Source organism: Nothoprocta perdicaria, unplaced genomic scaffold, assembly GCF_003342845.1.
Source record: "Nothoprocta perdicaria isolate Ctin4 unplaced genomic scaffold, notPer1 scaffold_100, whole genome shotgun sequence".
In the NCBI taxonomy this organism is placed as follows: Eukaryota; Metazoa; Chordata; class Aves; order Tinamiformes; family Tinamidae; genus Nothoprocta; species Nothoprocta perdicaria.
In genome coordinates, this window is record NW_020454095.1 from 147,108 (window position 1) to 163,617 (window position 16,510).

Consider the following 16,510-nt stretch of genomic DNA (forward strand, 5'->3'; position numbering starts at 1 on the left):
CAATTTAAAATACCTGGATTGACTTTGCAAGCCATCTACTCATCATTTTCGTTTTTCTCTCTCCCTCTTGAAATGATTTGATTTAATGACAGCAATCATACGGTGCATGTAGGTGAGGGCACAAATTAATTGAGGTATTGCATGGATGAATACAGCTCTTCATCGCTAGAGAACAACCCCTAACCTCAAATTGCATAGACTCTTTTGAGACCTCCTTGCCTCTGTTTTAACACGGCAGGCCCCGGTTTATTATTTTCTCTTGAGTCAGACTTTGCCCGTGTTCCCAGCGAAGCTTTTCGTGCATTCCCTAGGGAGCATCTTGTAGATGAGTGTTTGATAAGCAGCCACCAAGGCTCTGTGGCTGCCGCCGTTCTGGGTGGTTCTGGCACAGCCCGGCCAAAGCAGCCGTGCTCCCTGACAGGGTTGTCACCTGTCTAATGAGCTTGAGGAGCGAGTCCCATCCAGGTGTTTATGTGCTGGCCTCCTTACAGAGACTCCATTATCTGTTGCTTTGGAAAACAGTTTCTTGCCATTTCATCTGGTGTTCTGGTAAATCTATAAAAGAGTTTTGCATTTAAGCACTTAATCTTGTGCTCAGGCAGGTTTGATGTCCAACATTGCTGTTTATGATACAGAGTCAGTTACTGAGTCCTTACTAAACAAACATCTTCGGTGGTCTCTGTGATACTCTCGAATACAAAATTGTCTGTGTTTTGTTGATTSTTGTCACTGGTTTATACACTGTTCTGTCCTGCTCCATCTGTTTCTATGGCTAARTGGGATTCAAGTGAGTTCATTAAGAGCGCATCGCCTTATATTAACTCTGACATATACTAGGTGTCATGGAAAATAAATGCTTCAAGTATCTCTACAGTGTGAAGATCTTCTGTATCAAGAAAATTGAACTTTGATTACTCTGGGAAGGTGGGAGGGAGGTATGTCTAGCACAGGGCACTGCAAGAACCAAATATTTGTGAAAGCTGCTCATTTCTCTGCTGGCGTAGAAGAGCTCTTGCTAAGATGAGTGTCTGTCCCTGTGTGCCTTCTGCTGCAGTGATGTGCAACGTTAATCCCTCAAGCACAGCGAAGAACATAACACCTTGTTTAGCAGCTGGGGATACTTTTGCTGTTGCCCGCTGCAGGGCACAAAGCAAACCGTGAATTTGCTCTTTGCTGGACAATGTGCCTCCCAGCTCACCTAGAATTGCAGCTTGCTCAGCCTCTGAGTATCTGCCCTTGCACGTACTGCCCCTCACAGGTGGGCACAAGATACTCTGCAATAAGTGCATAGCCCCTGTCCAGGCTGTGCTGTCTTTGTGTGCCAGCCTCCAGAGAAACCCCGTTCATCTCGGCAGTCATGGATACTCTTGTTTATGGAGTAAACTATACAATTCCTATAAGTTCTCCCTTTTCTTTCCTGCAACCTGTTCCCCTACCCTCCTTGCAAAATGCTGTAAAACCGGACTTGCTGCCTGCTCTGAGACTGCTGTGAGGAGGGAGATGATCTAAGCCTTGCTGTGGGGTACCAGCTCTGATCCGATGTGGTGAGGAGCTTCTGTGCCCCCCTTTTGCCCCTCACCTGCAGCTGCTAATCACCTAGGCCTTCATTTAATGTCAAAGGGTCTGTAGTGACCTTAGAGGAAAGAAGAGCAGAGCTGTCGCTGTTGATGTGGAGCGCAAGCGCGCGGCTCTTGCCACAGGAGCCATGCCCCTGTCACTCCTAGACTGGATTAACGCAGTGCGTGGGGCTGCAGCCACACACCTGTGCACAACAGCATTGTCTGCTTGTTGCARTGCCACGGGAGAGCATTTCCCAAAGCAGACAGCGTTTCTGAGCAATGTCCCCAGCTGGGATCTGCAGCTGACTTCTCGCGCTGGTCTGGCCGGAGCTGCTTTGCCTGTCAGCGTGGGCTTTAAAGCTTACCTGCTGCTGCTATCTCTTTCCGTAAGAGGATAAGTTGAAGGATTGAATGGCACTTGAGCTTAAGACCTTCTGAGGCCCATGTGTGCTTGAGTCTCTCAACAATCATTTTTTCTCTCTTTTTTTAACTCTTGGTATTTGTGGTTAGAGAGATGTCCTTAATGGTACCTGTGGCACAACAGAGACACTATTTCTTCTTTCTTATCCCATTCATGTGTGTCTAATGCACAGAAGTCCAGCTTCCTCATTAAGTCTGGTCAGTCACTTGATCGGATATGTAATAACAGGCCTTGCTATATGGTTTAATTTCACTGCAGTACTTTAATATTAGAAAAAGAGTAGGGATGGAGAATGGACAGGAGGCTAAACCCAGTCTGTTACTTTTTATTAAAAGCTTAATGAAACCCTTGGTTTATGAAGCAGTATTGAACACAGGTCACAGCTGTTTGGCTAGCRGACTCGTATGAATAAGCCTGTGCTCATGGACACCTTGCAAAGCAAAGAGCTTCCTGGGAGCTGAGCACTGCTGAGGTAAACAGTGTCAGTCCTTGGTTCAGCTGTTCACTGAGGGGTAGTGCAAGCTTTATTGCCTGTAATTGGGCGTCAAAGATGTGTATGTATATAKGTATTTCTTTCCAGTTATGCTCAGTGTGGCCATCCGCTTATTTCATTGTTAAATGCTCTCAGGAGACTTTCAGTCTTTAATACATGCCCCTCCATGCAACTTTGAAGGACTCAGGCTGTGCTTCGTGGCAGGTTCCCCAGAGGATGGATGGTCTCTCTACATAAGAGTCATTTCTTTGCCTGTCCCTGGGTATTTAATGTCCCGACGGTTCTGTGCCAGTGAATGGAGCCTTAATCTACAGCAGGACCTAGAACATGACAGGGAGGGAAGGCTCCACAAATGTATTGGTGTCCATAGCCATAGCTGGGGGCTTTTCCAACGTAACTGAGGGAAATTGTGGGTAGTTTTGTTTAGATTTGGCTGTGCCTGAGTGGTTTCCCAGGTCCATCTGATCTTGCTTTGTGTTTATATCAGTCACCTTGGATTTAGGAATATTTATCCTTCTCTGTTGGAGTTCTTAGGCTTCTCTCTTTTTTTTTTTTTTTTTTTTTTGCTTTGGATTGGAGCTGATGGGATACAGTAGGTTTGTGTTTGTAGTTGATGCCTGCAGTTTGAGCTCAGATAGGACCTCTCTTGCTGAAAATTTTTTTTTGTTTGTTTGTTTGTTTGTTTGTTTTTGGTCAATGGGACAATGAATCAAAACCGTTTGTTCTTCTGGGAAGTGAGAACCTGCCAAAATCCACGTGCTGCTACTAAGGGTATTCTTTGAGCTGTCCTTCTGGGGAGGTGGGCCCAGAAAATGGAGCTGGACACTTTCTTTTTTGCCCTAGGTAGCTCTTGACACAATGCTAGTCTAGCAGAGAACAGCCCTGCTTCGCTAAATTCTTCCTCTTCAATATCTGAGTCTGGTGTTTAGAGATATTTTTTTTGAATTGAAGGCTCTAGGGTTATTTGATGTCTTGTCAGTCAGCAMAATGGTGTGTATTGAATCTTGCTCATGCCCTTTCTCCTGATGTGGGAAAGCAGGACACTGTAGCCCCATAGTTCTGTAAGCGCATTCGGGCCATGGGCCATTACTCTGGAAATCTGACTGCTTTTCAGTTGGGATCCTCAAGTTCTTCTGGTTCCTTGGCTACCTAACACTAGTTAGTTACCTGACTAGCAGGGATTATTCTCTTCTAACTCGGTTACAGGAGCAGAGTGTAAATTTGTCAGTGGCCAACTGCTGTACTAGTAGTGTATCACCTGGCTAATGCAGCTTTCCTGTTGTGCCAACATGTTCTAGGATTTCCATCAAAGATGAAGTATGTGCTGGAGACATGAGTTTTCCAGCACAGAAAATAAAGTTCACGCGAGCTATGTCTATTGAAATTGATTCTTACTTCTAAATAATGTAGAAAAGCAGGGACACTCACCTTGGTTGGAGAAGCTGTGACCTGTTAGAGCAGAAGTGACTGCTCATTTTGTAGAGAATAACATACCACTTCTGTCCCCCTCAGGCTAGAGGAAATTCAGTATTTCCTACTTTGAATCCTCCACTCATGTCAGCAGAAATTTTTAAAGATACCAGATTAGACTATGTCCTCACTGAAAACTGATTAATGTTTCTTTCTGTTTTACACAGCACTTGGCCTTTGGTGGAGAAGCAGCTGTCCATTTGATCTGTAGCTAGTTCTCTTATTTTTTTCTATTTGTCTTTCCAATATTTTTTCTATGTTTGCATTTCTTTACTAATACATTACTGAATGAGCAATAAAATAAAGATTGTCCACACTAAAAATGTGCTTATTTGACTTTTGCTTCAGTGAGATGTTAATAAGAAAGGATAAGCAAGGTTGCTCTTCCTACTTCTAGCTTTCTAGCAAGGTTGGTTGGACAAGCTGCCTGATTTTATTTTATATATATGTGNGTTGGACAAGCTGCCTGATTTTATTTTATATATATATGTGTTTTTTTTTTTTTTTTTTTTTTTTGTGTCAAGGTTTTCAGGTGTTAATTCCTTATTTAAATTTTGATTTTGTTTTTCCTACTTCTTCTACCCAGCTTTCTGCAGAGGACGTGTCGTGAGAGTGCCCCAAGGTCCCCTCATTCGAGTGGTGGGCACGGAGGTGGTGATCCCTTGCAGTGTTAGTGACTACGATGGACCCAGCGAGCAGAACTTTGATTGGGAATTCTCCCGAGAGACTGACTTCCTGCGGATAGTGAGCACCTGGGATTCCACTTTCACCTCCAAGGAGTTCCAAAACCGTGTGGGACGAGGGGATATCAAACTGAGGCGGAGCAGCAACGATGCTGTGGAACTTGTGATTAGCAACATCCAGCCACCTGATCAAGGGATATACAAATGCTCTACACCCAGCACTGATGCCACTGTTCAGGGAAACTATGATGCTGAGGTCCAAGTGAAAGGTATTTCTGAAGAGTGAGGTGTGCTCTAAATTTGTTCTTGATACTGATTTTACCTGGATGTTTTATGTTGAACTTTTATTGCTCGTRAATGTTCTGATTGTCTTCGTAATACTGTTTTATTTTCCTAATGTCTTAATCTCAATTTATGAGGTATAGTGGCTGCAGAGGAAAGTGAGAAGAAGGGAGGCTGTTACTCTCAATACCATGGCACTTTTTTCCTATCTAGCAAATTAGTAAATATAAATGGGAAAATGAAGCAGTGGGTTTTCTGAAGATGTCAGTGGATATTTAATCTCAGTAAGCCTCTGGGTAGAGGCTAAATTTGGGTACAAAACAGAACCTGTCTTCTCTTTTTTTATTTAGTGTCATTTAGGTATCTCTCCCTACAAAGGAAATAATCTCACTTTTCTCCTTTAGCATGTTATTCGCACATTTCCACCATAGCTCTGCTCTCAGGTTTAAAGTTCTTCAGTAATAATTCAGGAGACTTTCTTTTTGAAGGGTTTTATCTCTTAATACCATAGAAATCAAAATGGTTCTGAATGGGAACAGGCAGAGAGGTGTTGTTTGYATAAGAAACTGAAGTAAGGGGAAGAGTAAATGAAGTTGAATGCATGTCTTGGCTTGTCTAAAGTGGGATGTTTGGTTTTGTTAGTTTTCGGCTGAGATTTCTTGTTCCTAGAATGTTGCTGTATGGAAGAAGAGCGGATTGTCCACGTGATGTTGTGTGGTGTATTATTACCTGAGAGCTGAGCCAGTCAGTGTGGGTATTCCCTATGCTCTTTGCTCCTGTTTTACAATACTTGTGTGTGTGTTTTGTTTGTTTCTTTTCAATTAGTGATTTCTGATGGCTTAGTGGTGAGTGGCATAAAAGCCCGTTCACCAACGACTCTCAAGCTCTCCGAGGGCGACTCCTTTAAGTTGCGCTGCTCGGCCACCACCACCTCTCCCGAGCACACTCACCTGCATGTGACCTGGCAGATCAAAAGCGGAGCGACGTGGCAGGACATCCTGTCTTTGACTCACGAGGGCAAGTTCCAGCCTGGTCCCGGCTACGAGGAACGCTACCGCAATGGCGATGTCCGTTTGGACACAGGAGCAAATGACACCTATCAATTATCTGTGTCTCAGGCCATGCAGATGGATGGAGGTGCCTACAGGTGTCTTGTGAGCGAGTGGGTGAGAGGGGCAGATAGCTCCTGGCAGAAGATCCAGGAGAAGAGTGTGGAGGTTGCGAGCATGGCAGTCCAGCAGACTGGTGAGTAGTGCTGGTGGGAGGCTGCTTGGGGTGTCAAAGCTTGCAGCTTGCTGCTGTGTTATGTCCGGAYTGTGATGCATGGAGAGTAGAAATTCAGTAAGTTGAGCCAAATGAGGATGTCTCCAGGATGGTTTGACTGCTGTTTGGGTATCTGGCCTGTTTACCTCTGAATTGGTGGCAAATTCTTGTCATGATTTTTCAAGATGTTATTTTAAGAGAAATGAAGATGATGATGTGGAAGGATTGACTGGAATGTCTTGGATGCCTAGACAAATATTTTTACCTGCTGCTTGGATCACTCCTGATACCTCTTGTTTCTGTATTTTGTAAGCAGCACTATATTTATGTCTGAGCATTCCAGACTTGCCTGTGTGCTCGCTCACTGATTTAAAGGTGTTTCCTGGCACTGAGCAGTTGTATTTCCTCCCATTGCTGTGAAGCTTTTCTGTATGTTACAATTTAAAATACCTTAGAAAGATAYGGAGAAAAGAGGAAATGGGTGAGAATTTCAAAGGGCAAATGGTCCAGTGATTTCCAGTGCTGCCAGTGGAGCACTGGACCAATGGCACCGCAGTGTTGGCAGAGATCTAGCGCACGGGCCTGGCCTTCTGCTAATACRTTACTGCGCACCTGACAAGGAACAGCAGATTACAGGTGTTTGTAAGTAAAAATACAGTGAACGCTGCTCGGAGGTGGCTAATTAAGAGCTGTAGTTCTCCATTTTGTCATGCTTCTGCAGGAGTTGTCTTAAGTAGGTGGGATTGAATCAGTGGCWGAGGACAGGCTGAGAGGGGCCGTAGCAGTGGCTGATAGGCTCCCTCATTGGCAGCACTGCCAGTTTGCCAGGGGCATGAAAGCTTTGGCTAATCTTGCCCTACTTGGAGAGGCCGTTCTCCAGCAAAGCCATGTGCAGCTTGTTCCATGCCCATGCCATGGGGTGGCTTGCAGAGCACCACGTGCTGCCACCTGAACTCTCTGTGGCGCCTGCAGACTGACATGAGCCCGAGCTGTAAATACCAGGCCCGAGGACTGCACTTCCCGTGTCCTGCCCTGCTGTAACCGGGCACTGAATTTGCAGAAACAAATGAACAAGCAAATAATATATCCAAAGGGTGCGCTTAAACATAAAAGAGAAAAACAAGGATAGTTGGCAATAATGCAAGATTGCGCTATTAAAAAAAAAAAAAAAAAAAAGGAAAAACTTTGTTGTTGTTTTCTTTTTGTTTTCTTTTTGCTTGTTTATTTTGCTGCTCTGCTTGCCCATCATATTCATCTCCCTAAATTAGGACCTCTCTAGGCCTGACTTTGTACTTCTGTCTACTTTTTTTAATAGTGCCTTGTGCTACAGAGATTTAACSCTACATGAGGCCTTCAGACACCTCTATAACTTAAAAAGGAGCCTTGATTAAATGCTCCTGGAGCACTTYTCTAGGGCCATGCTGTAGTGCCCCAGTGCGTGTCACGAGCGGCTAGGATTAGGGCTGTTCTTGACCTTGCACGAGTCTCATTTTGCATCCTGGTGTTCACGTGGCCTTTCTGCTGGATGCAGTGCCCCAGCAAGAGCGTGGTGGGAATGCCTGTGGGGCACGTGGCTTCGCTCAYGTGGGGCTTGCCAAGTGCCGCTCAGTTCCCGCACCCTGAGCACTCAGCTAGGTGCTGGAGAGGAGCGAGCCTGGTTTCGTTGGCAGTGGTTGTGGCCAGTAACAAACTCAGTGTGGCTCTGCCTCTTGCAGATTGCCTCTCCTGACGAGAGTCTAGAAAACYGGTAGGGGTGTGTGTGGGTTGTTCTGCACCAGCACATGGTTTTCCCACATGGCAGTCACTGCCCTGCCAGCGAGGCTCGGCTGCGTGCACAAGGCAGGAGTCCTTCCGCGTCGCTCCCAGAACTGCCCAGGGAGCCGCTGCTGCTGAGYCCTGTCCCCTGGCCAGGAGTCCCCCGTAACTGGGACTCCACGTGCAGCCACAGTATGTGCTACGGAAGCAGCTGGTGCTACATGAAGACCACATCTAATCGCTAGGACGTGTGGGCAGGTGAAGGTGCAGGGTGAGGAAGCACCTGGGATCCACACGCAGTGCAAGCAGCCCTCTTGGCCCATCTCTCCCCGGCGAGGTAGGCAGGCTATCCTGGCTCTCGCCTTGGCGCTTTGATCCTGAAGCCCCCTTGCTATCCGCTAAYGTTTATTTTATTTACTAATTAAGCWACTGACAGCCTGATAACCTGCAGAATGCAGAAGGTCCTGGTTGAATGCTGTCTGGGCCATGTGTACTATGCGTGTTAAAAATAGTCTTTGCACAGAAGATGAGTTTACTGTGTGTGTTGTGACTTGCTGTTGGTACTGGATCAAAGCCTCAAACGTGTGTTTGCACATGTCACACTAAAAAAAATAAGAAAAAGRTTATTATTTTTTAATTTTTGTTTGCATTTTTGTCTCTTTTCCAAGCCCTAGATGTGCTCATCTCAACATTAAACGTGTCTGTGAGTGAGGGAGACTCACTGGATCTTACGTGTAACATCACAACAGACAGGAGCGGGATTTTCCAAGCGGCAGTGATGTGGTATTTCACCGCTTCCRCCGATGATGCCTTGTCAGACGCTCAGGTTTTGCTGAGCATGGACCATGACTCTGTAGTCAGCGACTCAGCTCTGCTCAGCCTGAGCCGTGTGGACAGGAACTCCTATCGCCTGCTGGTGCGGGATGTGGACGTGGAGGACTCCGGCTACTACACCTGCCAAGCAGCCATTTGGGCACCGCAGCACAACGGGAGCTGGCAGAAGGTGGTGGAGAGAACGTCTGCGCCCATCAGCGTGGTGGTGACAGCACTAGGTGAGTAGTGCTGCCCTCAGACCTCATGGGTAACACACCATGCCTTCTTCGATCCCATCAGAAGATGGAGAGGGCCYTGGAAGTCCCCTCTGAGCAAGTTTTTGTCTCTTTTGCAAGTACCAATGTGTCATCACACAGATGTAGGGTGTCTCCCCCTCGCGTGTAGAAATGCTGATCTATCTTTCAGATCTTTGCATTTGTGCGTTGTGGGTCTTTTGAATCTCTTAATGTACATTCCACTCGTGCACTCTCCTTCCTGGTGTCGCTGAACAGAGTGGAAATGGCAAATATTACCAGAGAACCTCCCTAGTCTGCTGGAGGCGGAAGCTGCCCTCAGTGCCATGCCTTCTTTCGTCCCCCTGTACTGTGTCAGCGGGATGCTCATCCAGCAACCAGCGTTCTCTCTGAGCTCTGAATACAAGGGCACCAAAGAGTTTCCATGCTTTTTATATCAATTGTATATGCTAATGATTTTATATATAAATAAAAATATGAATTACATATTATAATGATAATGGTAATGCAGAACTYCATATTGAACTCTAAAATCTTTCCAAGTTTGGGGTGTTTGGGGGCTGTGTTTTGCACTAGAGAGATCMCATGCTGCAGATGGTTTAAGATGGGACTTGCTACTATTTTATTCTCCTCCCTCCATGCTTACAAGTCCATTTTAGGAGAGCTGCTTAGTAGTATGACTTGGAGAGACCTGGCTAGCTGATATTCAAAGGCGGGAAGTGTTGATTAGCAGAGTGGCCATTAACATGTTCTTTTTTATTGTGGCATTTAGCTTTCTATTCAGTTTTGCTTTTTGTGGTGTGCTTTGATCGTTTAATTCTGTAAGTGAGTGGAATTTTAGGCTTTGGGACATGCAAAGTATTACTTGTGCATCTGAATTTACAGTTTGTTTTTAAGGCCTGCAGTATTGCTGCAGTAACTTCATTCGTTAATGAGGAAAAAAACATCTACTTAGCAACCCAATGATGCCTTTGTTCTCTCCCTCCTTCCCCTCCCAAATTGTCTAGGTGTGTTTCCCCATTATACTGCTTTAAAACCATCCAAACTAATTGTAAAAGGCAAGTCAGAGAGCGATGTGTTTACCAATTTTTTGGTTTATATCGAGTTCTTGAATTTCAGTGTAGATATTGGTGGACAAGTTAGTGAATGAGGAGCTGAAGACGAATGTCAGGACGGGTCAGCAGGCTCCTCTGGTCTGCCTGGGCCACAGAGGCAGCCTAACAACATCTTTCCTTACACCCCGGTCCCAGGAGAGGCATCTGTTTGAGATCCTCTGTCATGTGCTTGCTGAAGATCAGGAGGCTTTTGCTTTGCATTACCCCAGCCGAACTCTTAAGCTTTAGAGACCTGTCTTCATGCAAAAATTCTTAGAATCAAACTTACTGGGAGCAAGAGTGAAAAACAAGCCCAGGCAAAACTTCTATAAAGCTTATCTTTTCAGGAATGGCTCTAGGTATTATATGTTAGTCTGTGTGTCCTATCCCTTTGTTTAATCTTGAGATAAAACAACTTTTTCAGCTTAGAAAAGAAACAAAACGCCCAAACAAGCAAACAAAGCCCTCGTGGTGTTGCAGAACATGGTAAGTAAGGTTTACACCTCATGTTCCCTGCTGAACTTCACATGAAGTATTGCTTGTGCTGAAAGCATGAATGAGCATAGATGTGAGCCAGAAAAGAGCAGGCAGAGATGTGGTGCTCTGTGCTTGTCCCCAGCCTGGGCTGAGTGTGAGTACCTTGGCCTAAACCATCCTGATGTATCTTGAAGTCAAAGCCTCTTGTAAGCAGAGACCAATGGTCCTGACCAGCTGCAGGAGCAGATTTCCTCAAAGTGTATATGAGTGAGGCCAGTGTATAGAAAGACAACTCGGAGGCCTGTTTTCCAGAAATAAATGACTCTATCACCAGACAGCGACTGTTTTTTTTTTTTTTGTATTTAGCATTGTGAAGAGACAAAGCGCAGAGCAGGAAGAGCCTTGGCTGTTTCAAGTATACCTGTAATGTCATTTCCAGTCCCTATCCAGCCATTCCAACTACGTGTTCACCTTCTAGTGTCCCCTGCCCCCTCTAAAAGCACCCATGTGCACACACACTCGCGCATGCACAAGTGCACACCTATGCCCTCTTCTATTCCTGGAATATCCCCTACTCTTTCTGCTACAGCTGGGACCTATGTGTGGATAAGAGAGACTAAAAKCTTTTCAATAGAAATGTGGTTGCCAGGGGAAGGGAAAGTGGAAGAGTTTTTCAGCAGCTGAGGTGCTTGGCTGCATCCAGAATTCAACAACTCCCTCCTCCTTAATGAAAGTTAAGAGCTACTGTGACATTAAGTCATGGAGCTGTCAGTGAGGCTGTTCTTTGACAGCTGACAGAGTAGAGGAATGAGGTTTATCCAGCCACTCTTTTATTCTTTCTAAATCCTCTGAGTGTCTGTCACAGTGAAGCGCCTATCTAGAATGGGGCTGTCAAAGTCAAAACTCATTTTCTTCATGGTTCTTCCCCTCCTCCCTCTCTCTCCAAAAACACCCTTAAGTGATTAACTAAGAATTCCCATTTCTTTCAGCTCTGTACTTGYGTTCCCATCCCGAGAAGAGTTTCTGCTTTCACAGTCTTTGCGGCTGTGAAAATATTTATTAGACTTGAATGCCTTTGCCCCTAGAGGGGGGAGAGGAAGGGGAAATGAGAAGAAAACTGTGGTGTTTGAGCAATATGTCATGAGGCCCTGGAGAAGACTGTAGTCTTTTGTGAATGAGATGTAAAGAGTGGTGTAGTCATGGGGTCTGTAGGGATTTACTTATACCAAAAATGACTTATGGCCTCCGCTATTAATCTATGACTTGGCTGCAGAGAAGGATTTTTTTTTTTTCTTTTGCCTGACCAGTATGGAGAGTCTGCAAAACACTACGCATAAGCTCACTGGTAGTAGGCACTGTGGACTTGTGTAGYAGCACTCTTAGGCTTCTGTGCTATCTAATAGTGCAGAAACCTAGTGATTTAGAGACTAGTGTCTGGTCTGTGTTAATGCTGTCATTCTTGCCAGATGCAAGGACACTGCACACATAATACTAATAATGAGAGATGCTCTCCTCAAGCTGGCACAGCAGCAGTCGCCCTGCTTATATAGAGTTGGTTCTGTTCTATGCATCTGTGAAGACTAAACGTGCACATGGGCAGCAGTTCTAGTAAGATGTTTTATTAGCTCGTTGGTGATCCAAGCCTCAGATTTAGCTTTGGTTTGCCTTCTGTGTCCCAATTATAGTTTCAGTTAATTGTTTCTAGGAGGGTAAAATGCCAAGTAATACAAAAGCAAGAATTAAATATAGAGCACAGAATACATGGATAACAAAATCCACGTGATGAGTATTGGCCAAGGAATTGGAAGACTAGTCTTTTTCTTTTGTACCAAATAATAGTAGACAGCAAGACAGAAGAATATTCTAATACTAGTAAATAACCATATATTTCCTTTGTGCTGAGGGATTCTTGCCATAATCTTTTTTCTTTACTATCTCTCTAGTCTGAGGAAAAAAGTCATGCGACTGCCTTATCGCTTKTGGGCTTTGGACAATGAGTTGTTTCAGCTTTAAATAACTCGGCCTGTTTCCTTAACCCATGAGTTTCAGGCTCTCCTCCTTTGCAAACGTGAGGGATTCCAACCTCACATACAGCATGTACTTTACTTGCAAACTGTGAGACTCTTCTGATATATATGCATCTCTGGCTGTTAACCAACTTCATATTTATTACAGTGTCAGCCAAATTTACTATGCGCTGCTGTTGGTGTTTCTTATTGCCAATGTCACTGATTTTTTTTTTTTTGTTTGTTTTTAAGTTCATAGTGTGTGTGTTATAGAGAGATGGTGGGATAAGTGTAGGAGGAAAAAAAGAAAACAGCATTTCAATGCCTGAAATGGGAGATGACCTTTTACCCTGGAGAGAAAGTGGAGAAATAGGATGTCTAGAGAATAACTGGCCTGTTGACGCAGGCTGCCTTGGGCATTTGGTTGGGTCCAGAAGATGACTGGATGTCTGAAAATGAAGCCATGATTTGGGTTCTTGGACACAGGCCTAGAGGAGGGAGTGATTTTGCTCAATTTGCTCACTTTGTCCTGACTTTTCTGAAATGTTCTGACTAGACAGAAAAAAAGAAATTCTGTTTGGAAACGCAGGCCTAGGGGGACTTTCTTGGTGCAGGTCTGAGAACTTGCGTCAAAGTTCCCAGTCTGCAGACCTTACCAGAAAAACATATGTTCTGGTGCTTGATTTTTAGCTCCTGTGCTGTTACAAACTAGATGGTAGCAGCATTCTTATATATTGTTTTTATCAACCTTTGCCACTTATTCCTGCTTTGTAACTTCTAACCTCTTTCTGCTGGGTTTTTTCCTCCACAGAGCCAGATTATGAGGTGTTCCTGAATGCTTCTAAAACACCCAAGTTCTCGGATGACCCCACGGAGCTCGAATGCAGGATCACAAACATGCAGGACTTGGAAGCAAACACCCGCTTTACMGTCTCCTGGTACTACAGGCTGCGGCTGCGCAGCGACGATGTGGTGCCTGAGCAACTCCTGGCCTCAATGGATGCAGACTGGACTCTCCTGCTGGGGGAGAGGAGCAGGGAGCGGACTCAGAATGGGGAAATAATCTTCTCCAAGAAAGCTGTGAACACCTTCAGTTTGCGAATCCAGTGGACTTCAGAAAGTGACAGAGGGGACTATTTYTGTGTCATCTCTGCGTGGAGTAGGCACCGCAACAACAGCTGGGTAAAGAGCAAAGATGTTGCTTCTGCACCTGTCAGCATTTTCTGGGCTACACAAGGTAGGAATTCTGCACTATTGACTGGAAGACCTGAATAGGTAGTTTTCTCTCGAGTGGCCCCTGTCAGCCAGAAGCCTGATAACAGGCTTTGGAAATGCATTTCTGCTATGAAAAGGGGGAAAAATGTTATTTCCACTTGCAAAGGCAAAAAAATTGTAAAGGGAAATAACTACTTAACAGCACTAGCCAGTTCTGTGCAACATTTCTGGAGAGGAATTGAAAAGGGGGTACGTCCATGACACTGTGCTGAGACTTCCAGGAGCCAGTTTGTCACTGTGGCGCAAGGGTGGCACCCAGCAGCGACGCTGCGGTCRCCGCTCTCTTTCTTGACTCCTGTCATGGAAGGGCTGCCCCTCTCTCCCCAGGAGCAACCTCTTGTTGCCAGYGACAGCACTATCTTGGGCAAGAAGGGAAGTGTCATTCACTTCAAAGCTTTTCTGGTTACTGGTTTGATAGTTTTCCTCTCTTGTGCTCTGTGTTTACAGGCCCATGCTCAGAAAGCACTACTGAGGAAGCCTTATGGGCACAGTAGTATCAGTATCAAAGGCGAGTGGAAGACAGCAGTCATTTAACACTTAACTCTAATCTGGACATTTTTTAGGAAGAAGTGGATTAGCTCTAGTCGTCACCCAAACTCTGTGTAGGACCATGTCTTAGGAGCCAAGTGAAGCTACCCATATCACTTATTACCCGTATCGGCTGTCCAGCTGGCCTGTGGAGGAAAGGAATTGGTTTTTTTTCATTTAAATGTAAGGTCCTGCAAGAGGGTTTGTTGGGTAAGGAAAGAAGGAATAGGATAGCTGAAGATGTTGCATTGTCAACAAAAGCCCTGTCCTTATCTAAGCTGTTCATTCCGCAGCAGATCTGTCCGAAAGGCCTAGTTCAAGCAGCCATGGGCAAGGAGGCCTGTGTTTCAAAGACAGCTAGCCTGATACCAGTTTAAAGTCGCTCAGGGATTATCCTTAGACAGAGATATCCTTAGAGAAAGGAGTGGGGTCCCTTGCTCCAAACTAACAGCCTTCCTGTGCAGGGCCAGGGCGGTGCTCCGAACCCTGGCCCATGYTCCATCAGGACCATGGACCCTCACGGAGGTGGCGGCCGGTCACCGCTCCGGGCCGCCCTGATGTGACTTGGGGCGCACACGCTCGCCTAATGGGCYGTTGCCTTTGGAGCGGCTAGAGAAACCAGCTGGAGTTCAGAAGAGATGTGATGTGGCCGTGATGTGGCCGAGGGCAAACAGAGCGTGGCAGGTGTGAACAGTCCCATGTTCCTGGCGTTCTTCCAAATCCGCTGATTTTGTGGTACTGTAACGCGAAGGTAACTGTTGGAGTCCCCGTGCTGAAAAGTACGTTTTTTGGCAAAAATTGGAGTTCGGGGGTTTATGATGTGAAAGCCAACTGTCATTTAAAGAGCCTTCCCCTTCTGAAAAGAAGYGTTCTGTAGATGCGCAGGGAGAAGACGTTGAGCTTTGCTTGCCCTCCCCTTCCTCCCCCCATCTGCTCCCCTAGAGCGGCTGGTCCTCTGCAGGGCCCCGGTGCGTGGCCCGCGGGCTCCGCTGCGAGCAGCGAGGGCTGCAGCGCGCGCCGCAGCCAGGAAGGAGTTAAGCGGCTGCTGCCGCTGCTCTCCCGCTGTTGTTGTGACAGGCATCTCTGGTGATTTGAGTCCCTAACTGCTCCCTAGGCTTATAAAAGCAAGCAGCCAGGCGCCCACGTGTTTGCCTAAGGAGAGGGCCCAAATTGGCCTGCGCCTTGCGCAGCTTGTGCTCATGCAGAGGCTTTTCTTCAAATTGTTTCGTTATTAGCAATTCCCTCTTAACTTCAGAGCGGGAGTGGGGGAACTTGGGAGAAATGCCCCTCTGGAAAAGGTAGCTTGAATGGAGGTTTTCAAGAAACGGGAGAAAAGACTGTGTGGCATCAGTGGGTCCGTCTGCACAGGGAGCGGGGACAGGGAGGGCAAGGAGGCCTTGCTGGCAATGCATGTGCCATGTGCGGGTGCCCAAACCCTCTTTGCTTGTGTGTAATAACTTGCATGGCTGCCCACTCTGAGGCTTTTTAATGTGCGTTTTCATTCTGTTGAGACTGATTAAGTTCACATGTCTTTCTGCTTACTCAGCTTTGCAAACGCCGCCACTCGTCATCATGCATTGCCGTTGTTTTATGCATGGTCTGCTTAATTTCTTTGTTTCTTCTGCTTCTACTCCTTTCATCCAAAGGTGGCAAAGGAAATGWCCTTATCTAAGCTCACAAAAGCATCGATTATGTTTTTATTCTTAGCTTAATCGCTGATTGGAACTTGTTCTTTAAAAAGGAGTAAGGCAAGGGAGGAAACCTTTTTTGAGTGCATCTTCAGATTATTTGGAGCTCCGAGTAAGTTTGATGTGTTAAMAGATAGTGTTATTTATTCATTAATTTGAGTGTGAATGGTGACTGCACTAAAAACAGTTGCTATTTGCAGGAAGTGCCGAGTTGCTGCTTGTTTCTTAAATTAGTGTTGTCAGCTTTGGATCTGCTTGGAAGCCCTCACAAAAGGAGAACATCGTTCAATTGGACCTCCATATTGTAAAGATACTATTATTTGGGTGTCGTTAATAGTTCTGTTTTAAACTTATAATTATATTTAGCATAATGTCAATTATCATAGAATCATAGAATGCCGAAGGTTGGAAGGGACCTCAGAGGTCATCGAGTCCAACCCCCCTGCTCA

At 45.6% G+C, this 16,510-nt stretch overlaps 1 protein-coding gene across 1 annotated transcript in view; it reads left to right on the forward strand.

Annotated features, from left to right (window-relative positions):
• PTGFRN (prostaglandin F2 receptor inhibitor) overlaps positions 1-16,510 on the forward strand; it is a 48,708-nt gene that overhangs the window by 3,606 nt on the left and 28,592 nt on the right. The window contains exons 2-5 of the mRNA XM_026040623.1: positions 4,530-4,895; positions 5,734-6,153; positions 8,595-8,978; positions 13,382-13,807. Coding sequence (XP_025896408.1) covers positions 4,530-4,895; positions 5,734-6,153; positions 8,595-8,978; positions 13,382-13,807 — 1,596 coding nt within the window. The remainder of the gene's footprint in view (positions 1-4,529; positions 4,896-5,733; positions 6,154-8,594; positions 8,979-13,381; positions 13,808-16,510) is intronic.